At 39.5% G+C, this 14,100-nt stretch overlaps 1 protein-coding gene across 1 annotated transcript; it reads right to left on the bottom strand.

The window, feature by feature from the left end:
- Positions 1-6,337: 6,337 nt before the first annotated feature.
- Positions 6,338-14,013, bottom strand: LOC130392541 (coiled-coil domain-containing protein 106-like). The gene is made up of 8 exons (XM_056603083.1): positions 13,838-14,013; positions 12,919-13,003; positions 12,486-12,575; positions 12,260-12,349; positions 12,030-12,119; positions 8,578-8,742; positions 8,122-8,301; positions 6,338-6,694 (listed from the first exon to the last, which is right to left on the bottom strand). The coding sequence occupies exons 1-8, from the start codon at positions 14,003-14,005 to the stop codon at positions 6,387-6,389; spliced, it is 1,176 nt and encodes a 391-aa protein (XP_056459058.1). The 5' UTR covers positions 14,006-14,013; the 3' UTR covers positions 6,338-6,386.
- Positions 14,014-14,100: the final 87 nt, after the last annotated feature.

The raw sequence follows: 14,100 nt of genomic DNA, 5'->3' as shown, positions 1-14,100 counted from the left end.
TCCCAAGTGACGCGAATTTATGTGAAGCTTAAAATGTCCCCATTCTCATGCATATGGAATACTTATTCACTAAATCTTATGGAATTATATTTTTGTGCTTATTTCAAACTTGAACCCATATTTTCAAGGCCGTGCTGGCACCACATCTATGGGGGTAAAATGCATGATGATAGACCGGCGAATTTGAACCCCGGTCGCTGGCGTTCGGGTCTTATACTAATCCACTATGCTACAGCCGCTACCTCTCAGCGGTTGAAAACATGCTATACATTTCTTACATATGGGTGTATTTAAAGTGAATTCCCTAAATGATAGAATAAGGCAGGATGGACGTTGCTTATGCATTTTTAAATCATCATCATTCTATTTGGATTAATGGCGAACAATTATGCATTTGGCATAGTTATTTTATAGACAATATGCAGAATCTTTTCACTTATACGCATATAGACTGCTTGATCTATCGTAAAGGTGATTAAAATGACGCAAAAAACGCCCCTTTCAAGTGAACGCGCACTGAACCTAAAGCGGAAAACCTGGTTCAACTAATTGAATCTAAAGTGAGCTTCGTGGTACCATTTAACTCTGATTGCGAGTTGCGGCTCTGTTGAGCCAGGTTTTCCCAAGAAAGCCTGGGTATGTTCAGCGAGGTTCGTGGTATACCCCCCCTATGTTTCGCACCCAGTGCCTGTAGCACTTGGGAAATCTTTGTGTTTACCACACTGGCGTCAAAACGTACCAGTGAGGATAAGTCGTCTATCCTATCTCCCAGAACACGCACTCTATCTTCTGCATCTGTGTCTTCAACACGATTGTTCTCCACATCATCGGCCAAACTTAAGTTCGGAGCGTATCAATAATCTCCATTGGTGACCATTGACCTGACACATACGAACTAGAAGTGAACGTGAACAAGGAAATTACGAGCAAGTGACGTAGTTCCCACCCAGACGCTGATTGGCTGATACGTTTGACACTTTATATTTACTTTTTGGAAAACATTTTGGATTACGTTTTGGAAAACGTTTTGCAAAACGTTTTGCCAAATCTTTTGCTAAGCGTTCGTTTTGCGGATTGAAATGTCATTTGAATATCGCAACTCACGGAGCTTGGCGAAGTGGATTGCAATCACGGGGACGCTATAGCTTTTCAATTTGAATAAAGGGAACTCAAAGAATTTGACAAAATGTTATTCTATTTTTATTGTTATAACTTTTGCAAATTTAACTGAGGATTGCATTGTCACTTTGCATATTAAAGTACACTTTGAATAACGTATTTACAAATTACATTATAAAATTGCATAATGAATTGTCAATTGCATAATGTAATTGCAAATTGAATTGCCATTTGAATTTTGCTACATATATGCTTCCATATGATATGCGTGGGGTCGAGATTCGGCACATCACCGGCTTCTTGAAAACAAATGCATATGGCTAGTGTAGAAGTGGATGGGGAAGGGTCTTCAACAAGTTGTTACGACATGCCGTAACAACTCGCGCTCTATGCGAGCGCAAACCAAGAAAACAGCGAAGAATCGCGAAAGTTGCATCTATCCCCTTTAAAGATACCATTGAGAATGAAAGGGAAAAGTTAAGAAAGTTAAGCCTAACCATTTTCGGCTCCCGGGCGGGAGACCGGGGACGGGGAATTGAACCGTTGGGGATTGTCTTTTTGGTTTTAAGTGTTATATTTAATTATATCATACAGAATATATCCTGATTCATATTCTCTTCCATTTAATGAATCCATGATCATCTGGTGCTCTTTAGCCTAAAAGAACAATGAATTTTATTCTCCACTGTATTTTCTCACTCATAAAATACAGGGTAACACTTTACAATAAGGTATGCAAAAACATGGGTAGTTACTGAGGAACGAATGAGTAACGAATGATGAACGACCAGGGGCCTAAGTGAGTTACTGGTAAACAGACTAGGGGACTACTGTATTCGTTACTGAGTAACAAATGATGAACAACCAGGGGGGCCCTAACAGGGCCCTAAGTGAGTTACTCAGTAACTACTGATGAGTTACTGGTAAACAGACTAGGGGATACTGTATTGATTAATCATTCTGTGAATTAGCAAACTGACCAATTGATTATGAAAGCAACTGAATTTTCCTGGGATTTCACAATTAGTTATTAAATTAACAAGACACAGACGGGATGATTGTCATATTTTAATAAAAATATTCACAATACGTACGTACACACAGTAGGCTACATACATTAATATTCACATTAAAGGTTTATTATGTGGCATTAGTAATGCTGATGGCTTAAAAGCAATTGTCCACCGCTGCGGGGCACGCTTTAAACCTGCCGCCCTTGGTTTCAAGCGCTGTCGAGGGATGGCTTGGGTCCCACACTGGATCGACTGGTGGAGCTGGATCTGACTGATGATGAGTTGTTACTCATTCGCGAACCATTGGTTCACCAGTAGTTAAGCTTTTTGAACCATTCGTTCACCAGTAGTTAAGCTTTTTCAACCATTCGTTTACCAGTAGTGAAGCTTTTTGTGTACCTTCATGTAAAGTGATGCATCATACTGAGTTGTTACTCTTTCGCGAACGATTCGTTCACCAGTAGTTCAGCTTTTTTTGATCATTTGTTTACCAGTAGTGAAGCTTTTTGTGTACCTTCATGTAAAGTAATGCATCATACTGAGTTGTTACTCTTTCGCGAACCATTCGTTCACCAGTAGTTAAGCTTTTTCAACCATTCGTTTACCAGTAGCAAAGCTTTTTTAATCATTCGTTTACCAGTAGTGAAGCTTTTTGTGTACCTTCATGTAAAGTAATGCATCATACTGAGTTGTTACTCTTTCGCGAACCATTCGTTCACCAGTAGTTAAGCTTTTTCAACCATTCGTTTACCAGTAGCGAAGCTTTTTGAATCATTCGTTTACCAGTAGTGAAGCTTTTTGTGTACCTTCATGTAAAGTAATGCATCATACTGAGTTGTTACTCTTTCGCGAACCATTCATTCACCAGTAGTTAAGCTTTTTCAACCATTCTTTTACCAGTAGCGAAGCTTTTTGAATCATTCGTTTACCAGTAGTGAAACACTTTGTGTACCTTCATGTAAAGTAATGCATCATACTGAGTTGTTACTCTTTCGCGAACCATTCGTTCACCAGTAGTTAAGCTTTTTCAACCATTCGTATACCAGTAGCGAAGCTTTTTTAATCATTCGTTTACCAGTAGTGAAGCACGTTAGGGTTAGTTATAAAACGCCAAACCAATGTTGATGACAATGAGGGATCTACAGCCACTTTAGTTAAACATTTATAACATAATAATAACAAGGTAATACAGAAAATATTAACAATTTAAAACACAAACAGAAACAAAAAAAGGCATTTTAAAATGGAACAAAAATAAAGGCTGCACTTTTAACAAGGCATTTCTCAAGAACAATGAACACTGAAAAAACCAAACAAGAAAAAGAGCTGTCTACATCAACAAAACTCAATGAAATGTTATTGATGGAGTTCGTGGCGAATGTCATGCAGCAATCTGCCAAGGGGACCGTCTTTGTGGTCATTCGCCAACCAATGAGTCCACTCGATAAATGAGAGATGGCTCTTAAGTGTCCTCTCTGTGCGGTTTCCCCGCAGTCTCCACACCTTGGATTTGTAGGCTGACCAAGCCCGCTCAATGTTTTGGGTATGGGCTCCTGTGACTGGGTTGACGAATGACTGGCGTTGGTTTACAGAAAAATGTACTTATGCCGCTTTTCCACCGCACATGTAGCTCGACTCGACTCGACTCGACTCGACACGACTCAACACGGTAGCAGCACGGGTCGTTTTCCACCGCAAATAGTACCTCCTGGACGTGGGCGGGGTCGGCTGCGCGAAAGGGCCGTGACGTATTTTTGTACGCGACGCAAACAACACCTACGCAACCCACACATGGACAGAACCCTCATAACAACAATGGAGGACATCGATAACATTACTATTATTAGCTGGCATGTTGAAGAAGTGGAATATGTTGGCTGCGGCGCTGCTATGGCTGTTACCAGCATGGTTGCCATGTCGCTCTCGTGACTTCGTCACACTCTCTGGCCAATCAGTGGCCGGCCGTCTGCCGACGTCACCTTTTAGCATCGGCTCAGCCGCTTGGAACCTAGAGCGAGGCGGTACTAGAAAAAGCAGCCACTTCAGGTACCAGATACCATGTTTTCGCGGTGGAAACGCAAAAAATGCGAGCTGAGTCGAGTCGAGTCGTGTCGAGCTGGTACCATGCAGTGGAAAAAGCGGCAATAGCCACTCTGTGCCAGTGCAGTCATGTAGACCCGCCACCTGTCCGTGAGAACTGTGGTCCCTTGACCGACGTATTTTGTGACCAGCGGAATTAAGTAGCGCCTTGACCTTTTCGTCACCAGCCTGAGGATGGGTCTTCTCCTTCTTCCTTTGATTCCCAGCATTCCGAAGACCCATTTTCTCCTCCTCCAGGTAGCTCCAAATCTCCCCCTTCCATACATTGATAAAGTAGTAGCAGACAGGAAAATAAACATTAGGACCGACAATTAATGAAAAATTCTAGAACATGTAAAAGTCAAAGATTATTTTGTTTGCACGGTTAAGAAATTACGCTGGCCATTGTGTTTGGTCATATTAAAAAGAAAAGATGCGCAACCGATGTGAATTTGATGAGTTTCAAAGTGTTTTTAAAGCAAGTCATAACTGTGTGCATGACACAATATTAACATTAAATTTCTTCGCTGATTCATTCATTAACCTCTGATCTCAAATGATATGTTCTTCTTTCCCCTGCCATTTTATCCAAAGCTCTGACTACCCCATTCGGTAACACTTTACTTGAAGGTACCGTCATAAGCGTGACATGACATTGTCATAAGAGTGACATGACACAGTCATAAAAATGTCATAAACATTATGTCAATGTCATTAAACGTTTATGACTGTTGTCATTAAGTGTCATTCGATTTGGTAACGACAAGTTGACATTATTTTGGTTGTCTTCATTATGACAACTTGACATTAATCAAGGTGACATAACCAGAATTTGTCTTTGTCATGACAACTTGACATTAAATTTGTTTGCGATGTCCTTATTATGACAACGTGACATTATTCAAAGTGACATTACTAGAAAATGTCTTTGTCATGACAACTTGACATTAAATTTGTTTGAGATGTCCTTATTATGACAACGTGACATTATTCAAAGTGACATTACTAGAAAATGTCTCTGTCACGACAACCTGACATTAACGAAATATGCATCTATTTTTGTGTTTATGGCAAGTTGACAATGATAATTATAATTAGCTGTGCAAGGTTAAAGACCAATTCTAGCACTTGGTCATTGATGTTTGACAGAATACCAAAAACTGACTGTCATGACATCATTATGACAATGTAATGACAAAATTCTTTGACCTAAAGTAAAGTGGTAGCATTTTGATCTGTCATTAACATATCATGAAGGATAAACTGACTGTCATGACATCATTATGACAATGTAATGAAGAAATTCTTTGACCTAAAGTAAAGTGGTAGCATTTTGATCTTTCATTAACATATCATGAAGGATAAACTGACTGTCATGACATCATTATGACAATGTAATGAAGAAATTCTTTGACCTAAAGTAAAGTGGTAGCATTTTGATCAGTCATTAACATATCATGAAGGATAAACTGACTGTTATGACATCATTATAACAATGTTTTTATTATAACATCATTGACAATTTTATTTTCTCATGAACATATGAACTGGCTGTCATCATCATTATCACGACACAAGGTCACAACATTATACTATACACGTTACAATGTGCTTAGAAACCTCTTCTGCTCAACACTCATGTCATGATTACTGACCATGAACATGTTGCATGTATTTCCCTTACCATTTTTACTCAAACTAATGGGTAAAAGCTGCTTTTGATCACCATTACAGAATGCTTTGCTGCTCCTGACCAGTAGCTATCAACAATATCAAACTTAACTCAAAATCTAGAGGTCTAATGACTCAAATCAAACTTAACCAGCTATTGCTGGCATACATTGTGACTTCTGGGCCTGTAATAACTGCAACATTGCTACAAAACAAGCAAACACAAATACTGGAAAAAGTTTGTTAACAAAATATGAACAACAATAAAAACTATTGACTAATTGGCTTTATGCACAGCTCCAAGACTTCCTGAAATAAGCCAGCTCGTTTATTTCATGTCTTACATTATTGGACCAACTGATTAATCCAGGTGTGCCTGACCATTGTTGTGAGGTCAGACACACCTGGATTAATCAGTTGGTCCAATAATGTAAGACATGAAATAAACGAGCTGGCTTATTTCAGGAAGTCGTGGAGCTGTGCATAAAGCCAATTGTCTAATGATTAGGTCATTTTGTAAGTGATCGGCAGTAGTTCACCTGCATTTTTTTTGTGCGTCAGTGTGCTCGCCATTTCTGCTGTTATGGCTTCCCTGCACCTCTCTGTGAAGGTGGAGATTTTGTCATGGCTATCTTTACTCAAACCCTCAAATATGTCTGGGAAAATCATGTGGACCTCAGCGATTGGGGCGGTCCTTGCTATGGTGTTCCGGTCCACCCCCAAATGCTCAAAGGCTCGCTTCATGGATCCAGTTTTTTTGAAGCTCTTGAGAGCCCTCATGTAGCGCCGCACCACGCCATCGATGGTTGTCACTTGGAAGAGAAGATGACAAAATTTGAATTAGTTATGATTGATTTCCTTAAAGGAGAAGTTTGGTGTTAGACCTAAGCCCCATTGTTCAAGCTCATCACATGTGGTCCATAGGAAAAAGAAGAAAATTTATTTGAATACTATTATTTATTCATATTTATTAATTTGAATACTATTCAAATAGTCAACTATTCAACGATTCGATTCGGAGAAGTCTTATTCGACTGAACCTCGTCAAATAGTCGCAAAATGTGGTTGTGGAAAAAAAAAAGGATTCTGAATATATAGGGGTGCTCCCTGCTGCAGTGCTGAACATCTGATTTTACACAGAATTTATGTTTTCTTATATTATAATGAGACTGAAGTATTTGTTTATTCGGGTGTTTAAACTCTTTTTTTCTGTAGCAGAAAGAAATGCAAATGAGATCATGAATCAATAAACATCATGAATCAACGATTAGTCGACTGAGGGCAAAATCTGACAAATCAGACTCGACTATGAAAATCTTTAGTCGAGGACAACCTTTGGTGCAACATACACTTAGTTATGGTCAGGCAGCTAAAGCTGACCTAATGGAGAGAATGGCCTTAAGTTTCAGTTTTATGCTATACGCTCCATGAAGTAAGCTTTAGCTGTAACTTGATTTATGTAGTGCCAAATGTTCTTGTTCTTTTTTACTACTACTTGGTACACAGACACCTCAAACAAGAGGATAATGTTGATGAACAATTAGGTCAGGTTTCAGCTACAGTTGTGCAGGGGTGGAAAGAGTCATAAAAAATCTACTCAAGTAAAAGTACAGTCACCTAGATTAAATTTTACTCAAGTAAAAGTAAAAGTACTGGTGTAAAAATCTACTCAAGTAAAAGTAAAAAGTAGCTAATTTAAAATGTACTCAGAGTAAAAGTTACTTAGTTCTTTTTTTTTTAGCTCCTCGTGGCACAATCTTTTCGATTCTGACCTTCTGACACTGCAGTTGCCCAGAGCCATTCGAACATTCATTCGATATTCAGGAAAATTTTCAATACTCAATACCAATTTCAGTTCCACAGGGATAAAAAAATAAAATAAAGATAAAGTAGATAGCTTAAAAATCTCTCCCTCACTCCCTCACACACACTTGCTTCTTTAGTGTATTTCCTGTCTGCTCCCAAGGAGGGGGGGGGGGGGTATTTTGGTGTAGATGGAGCTGAACGAATTTTTTACTTTGTAGCTGAAGCTATTTAAAATGTAACTAAGTACATTTCTTCCAACAATATTTACTCAAGTTATTGTACACAAAAAACTACTCTATTACAGTAACTAGAGTAAATGTAACTCATTACTTTTCACCCCTGCAGTTGTGTTACCCCCATAGATTCTTTGAGTGAAAAATTAATGGGATTCCTCTTTAAGAGCAAAACCTGTTAAGCCATTAGCTCCACTTACTCCTCGAGCGACTGTGTGGCTCTAAGGTTTTCATTGGCTTCTTGGTCTTCCTCTTCTTCTTCTTCTCCTTTACCTTAACCTCTTCTTCCTCTGATAAGAATGACTCATCAGAGGATGAGGCTGAGGGTGTTTCAGAGGAGGTAGAGATGACTTCTTTCTTTGCACTCTTGTGAGAAGGACCTGTGGAAATTAACATGTCGAGAGACTATAGAGTAAGCAAAGTAAATAATATACTGTTTGTGTGTGGGTGTATATGACATACTGTATACACACATACACACACACACACACACACACACACACACACACACACACACACACACACACACACACACACACACACACACACACACAATATATACATATATATTATATGTATATATGTAGTATACATTTACTGTATGCTATGGTCTTTGAAGTGTGTGTGTGTGTGGTGGGGGGTTAATGGAATTGTACCTGGCTTCTCGTCAAATCTACTAAGCAGAAAATCTTTGTCCTTTTTGAGATCGATGTTAGCCTCTTCCAGGTGCTTCACCCGCTCCTCCAGGCGTTGTATTTTCATCTTAGCCAATTTGTTCTCCTCTTTCAATTTTGTGATTAATGATGCTCCCGTTGGTGACACTGCATAATTTGAGAGAAAATAAATGTTAAAATAAACAGAAAAAGTTTAGAAAGCCTTTCCTAAACATGGTTAAATAATAGAGGTTATAGGTTGAATATGGATAATCTTTATTAAAAGCCATATTATTTTAAAAATACCTACAGAGCATTTAGAGGGATGCAGAATAAAAGTATTGCTTTTCCATTAAAAAAATAGATTTACTCTGAATTCATTATTTGAAAAAGATTTACTGGGTTCGACAATAACTTTCTGTTGTCGCCATTTTGGCTCACTTCTCCGCTGTTTTCCTGAGCCTGCTCCTGGTCGCTTGCTTTCAACAAAGCCTTTTTAATAATCAATCGGTGGATTGATGAATTATCACATGTTACAATGTCTGTATTTGTGTAGTGAAAAGAGAGATAGACACGCACATCGGTCAGTGTATGTTTCGTTAGTTTGATTTTTTCTTCAAACCGAACTGTCCGAAAACTATTGAATCCGTAATCCGTGTATCATTCATTCATTCTATTTTCGATTGGAAATCCAAAATCAAAAAACTAAAAAGTGACAGCTTATTTTGTTTTTTGTTTTTGAATCCAACACAAAAAACGAAAAAATGTCTGGTTTTTCATATTTCAGATCAAGAATACGAAATGAAAAAACAGGCAGCAGGACTGAATTTGATTTTAATATTTAATTGGTCGGGTTTACGTGACCCGGAAGTTTGGCGATATCAAAGAGATGCAGTCCCAAACATCAATAGTGACAGCGACCATCCGTGGAGCTGGAGGGTAAACCATCAGTTCAGCGACAAGACCGGAGACTATACACTCTTTATTACTGTACAGAGTAGACAGTATGATTTGCTTGTTAAAAAAAAACTCACTGTAGCCTATATTCGTGCAGGAGCAGAGACACAGCCATTGCGCATGCAGGGGAATGAACGGACATTCATGCCCGGTGTACGGAGATATTCCTCCTGCACGACGGGGCACGGGGATGTACACCAGGCATGAACGGCGTTCATTCCCCTGCAACGGCTGTGTCTCCGCTCCTCCACGAATATAGGCTACAGTGAGTTTATTTTTTACTTGTCGCTGAACTGATGTTTTACCCTCCAGCTCCTCGGATGTTCACTGCCACTATGAATGATCTTTGTGACTGCGTCTCTTTGATATCGCCAAACTTCCGGGTCATGTAAACCCGACCAATTAAATATTAAAATCAAAATCAGTCCTGCTGCCTGTTTTTCAATTTTGTATTTTTGATCTGAGCCTAAAATTGAAATATGAAAAACCAGACATGTTTTTGTTTTTTGTGTTGGATTTAAAAACAAAATAAGCTGTCACTTTTTAATTTTTTGATTTTTGATTTCCAATTGAAAATAGAATGAACGAATGATACACGGATTACTTTCGTTTTCTGACAGTTCGGTTTGAAGGAAAAATCAAACTAACGAAACGTACACGGACCCACATCCCCAACAATCTCTCAAAAACTAGGTGCTGGACCGCCAAGAAAGGAACAGGTAAAGTAAAAACGGAGACCGCACACTAGTAGTCTGCTCCTGTGACAGTTTAATGTCACTCACATGTGACGTTTTGGGCCTTGGCCCTTCATCAGACAAGTCTGATGTTTAATGAAGGGCCAAGGCCCGAAACGTTTTTTTTTTTCACCGAGACGAGAGCTGTAACACTCTGGGCCCTATCTTGCATCCGGCGCAAGTGACTTAGTCACTGGCGCATGTGTCGTTGCTAGTTTACAACTGGCGCAGAGCGTTCTTTTCCCACAAGCGCCACTCGCCGGTAAATTAGGGATTGATCATGCGCCCCAAGGGGCGGTTCGGCGGAAGGAGGGGGCGTGTTCTGGCGCAAACGCTATTTTGCCGTTGCTGAATACCATTGCGCTACTGACATCGAAATACCTGGTTTAAAGTCAGTGGCGCGTTGTTCAGATGCTATTTTAAGGGCGGATGCATACATGCGCATGCGATGCACGGATTGCTTGTGCACCTCGCGCATACACTTTGCTTCTCTCATCTACCTAGCCGCACATTCTTGGTAAATTATTTGGGAAAGAACCGCTGATGCAGCGGTAATAAGTTGTACTTTTAAATCAATGCATCTGCAAACACCGTACAGCAAACACATATTTTCTTGACACAGACATCGTGTAGGCCTACATGCCCATAACTTTTAGGATCGATGAGTATTTGATCGTGAAAAACATTGTTTTACCGCGAGTGAGTGTTAAAAAGAATGAATGAATGCGGGCGCACGTGTGTGCTCTGTTTAAACACACGCAAACTAAACACGTAACGCATAATACAATCAATGGCAATGTCTATTACCGCGGGGACACATACATATTAGGATAGCATACAATACTGATAAGAAACAATGTTTATAATGTATTGCGTATATCATTAAATAGAACCACAGTTACCGCATATCATATGTTATATCATATGCGTTTTTTCTTTGGCGAAATTTATTTGAGGACTCAGTATTTCTGAAGTTTTGGAAGAAAACCCCTTATTCCATGTGTGAATTAGGCCATATTATTTGGCAATAAACTGAGCCATTTGCAGTTTGAAATTCATGTGCATCTGTCTCATCGGAGACTGCAGACGCGCTGTCAAAATATCAACTCGTCCGATTCAAATGCGCTCATGGCTCTTAAAGGGGATGGGAGCTGGCACTCTCATTGGTTTGTTGGACGTTACGCCCCAAACCACACCTACGGGTAATTAGGCTGCTTCAGACCAACCCTTTTGACACTTGCGCCGCGACGCAAGTGTCATTTATCCGCCTGTAAAATAGCGATAGCGCCGTAGAACCGCCCACAAAGCTACTTGCGCTTTGCGCTTCCCACTTGCGTTTCAGACCGTTAAAATAGGGCCCTCTAACTGTGACTCTGAGCGCAAATTTGGTTTTCAGCCACAATGTGGAAGGAGCCTCCACTATCCCTGTAACAAGTTACAAGTCATCCAAAGCTGTTTAATGAAGGTAAAAACGAAACACAAGGTAAATATTCTGCATAGTTCTCCTCCTCTATGTCTTCTGATCAGAGCAGCGTCCTTAGCAATGGTGTGTTTTACCTAGCAACAGTCTGGCAACCGACAGCAGGAATTATTTTTATGTTGTTGTTGCCTCTCTTGATCAATAGATGGCGTTATTCTGGTAATTCTCCCTATTCTATCTTTGACTATACACTGACAGTGAAAGACAGACAGACAACATTTCACCATGCTAGTCTGCTAGTCTAGACTAGGGGAAGGTATTGTCTTCAATAACTTTTCACTTACATAATTTTTTGGGGGAACTGCGACGTTTGGCCTTTTTGGTCTTCGGCTGCATGACAACTTCATCTTCAGATAGAGAATCCTGAATTTTTACTACCAACAGACACAGAAACAACAATTAGTCAAACTCCTAATTGGGCTTCAGGCTGAATATGAAATTTTCCCCATACATTTAGAGACGCATTACTGTTTTACTTATACAAACTTCCATAGTATGCACAATATAGACTTACGTGATTCCTTCGGGGAAGAACCAACTGCGGCCTTTTTGGTCTTCGGCTGCATGCCAACTTCATCTTCAGATAGAGAATCCTGAATTTTTACTACCAACAGACACAGAAACAACAATTAGTCAAACTCCTAACTGGGCTTCAGGCAGAATATGAAATTTTCCCCATAAATTTAGAGACGCATTACTGTTTCACTTACACAAACTTCCATAGTATGCACAAGACTTACGTGATTCCTTCAGGGAACAACCAACTGTGGCCTTTTTGGTCTTTGGTTGCATGCCAACCTCATCTACAGATTGATCATCCTGAGGTGGCACTACCAACAGAATGACATTTAGTCAAATCTCCTAGCTAGGAATTTAAAGATAACCCAAGATTTTGAGATGCATTACTCCAAATCCCTCTGTCTTTTGGCCTAAGTCATGTAAAAATCAATTTATCTAGCCTAAAACCATTACAAGACGTTGCCTATTGTTATCCATAGTATTGAAGAAACTGGGACATCATGTATGTAATGTTTATTATATGGAACACACAAAAGTGTATGAGCTGCCAAGGTGATACCACTTTTATACATGCATGCCTCATACAGTACGAGGCTTCAAAATTATTGGAAAACTATATATTTATTCAATGATTTCTAATGTTTTTAAACTCACCAGTCATAGAGGAACACAGGTTAGGGTTGGATGGTCTTTTAGTCTTGCTGCTCCCTTCACCTCTCTTCTTGCCACGAGTTTCCATCTAGACCAGCATAAAAAAGAGGGGAAAAGCCATTTACATCTCACAACCTCTCTTAAAATCTAGAATAGGCTATAAAATAAGTTTGCATTCTAGCTAACTGGAAGTTCTCTCTTCAGGACTGCTGAATGAGAGACGTTTTGTAACATCAGTTGATAAAACGCAGCAGGGCAACATTTACTCATTGCACCGTTATCACCTTTGTTTAATTGAAGCTCTTACTATAATGTTACAGTTAACATTACCTGTCTGAGGATTAAGGTTAAGGTTGTTATGCTGACATCACGTGGCGCTAATTTCATTTGTTTTTCGGTCTTTGCTGTTTTGTTTTTTTTCTGCGCAGGTTCCAGCCTCACATGATATAGATTTACTATTTAGCCAGCCGCTGTGTTTGTTTCCTCAAACTTATTACCGTATGTTAGTTTGTCTTTTTTTCTCTCTCTCTCTCTCTAACGTTAGCGGTTGGTACAGAGAGAGCTACAGATGTGTTCAGGGTCAAAGTCAGACAGTCGGACACAGCAGTTGCGGCCAGACTCCGGCAGTAAGCACCGCTGCAGACGTTGGTTGAATAACATAAGGTTACACCACTGTAAATGTGTGGGGAATCACAGCATTATTTAACATTATTAATTTGCAGGAATCAATTAAATTGTGCACAATAAGTTACACCCCACGCAGAAATTCAGGCCCTGTCCTTACCTAGCTAATGTTAGATAACGTTAACATAGTGAGCAATGAACTACCAAATACTGACCAAGGAAGACAGCTGCCAGAGATATAACGTGTATTTACAAAAAAATAAGTTATAATATGCTTTGAATTGAACGTTTGAATTACCTCTCTTTCGAACTTCACTTTAGTCGTAGTAGTTATTTTCCCTCTTGTCGTCTTCAACAAGCGTCCTGTGGAACCGTCCGGAACTTCTGCTGAGTAGTGCCTGTTACCGTAAAGCAGGTAATAGACCAATACCTGCAGTGCAGTGAACTGAAGACTTAACGCATTCATGTACAACTTTAAAACAAACTATGCATCCAGATAAGAGAAGCAAAAGAGGAAATTATTCAAATTATGCATGGCTTGTTATCGTGTCACTTTCTAAA

The sequence above is a fragment of the Gadus chalcogrammus genome, chromosome 11 (assembly GCF_026213295.1).
Source record: "Gadus chalcogrammus isolate NIFS_2021 chromosome 11, NIFS_Gcha_1.0, whole genome shotgun sequence".
In the NCBI taxonomy this organism is placed as follows: domain Eukaryota; kingdom Metazoa; phylum Chordata; class Actinopteri; order Gadiformes; family Gadidae; genus Gadus; species Gadus chalcogrammus.
The sequence above is the reverse complement of the archived record's forward strand: the minus strand, read 5'-3'. Positions and strand labels throughout refer to the sequence as shown.

Bases quoted from the DNA above. Each gene is read 5' to 3' on its own strand.
- LOC130392541 (XM_056603083.1), bottom strand. From the start codon at position 14,005: ATGAATGCGTTAAGTCTTCAGTTCACTGCACTGCAGGTATTGGTCTAT. The intron at 8,743-12,029 runs GTAAGTGAAAAG...CAAATTATGCAG, and splicing joins CAGTTCCCCCAAAAAATTAT to TGTCACCAACGGGAGCATCA. The intron at 6,695-8,121 runs GTAAGTGGAGCT...TTCTCTTCCAAG, and splicing joins GCCACACAGTCGCTCGAGGA to TGACAACCATCGATGGCGTG.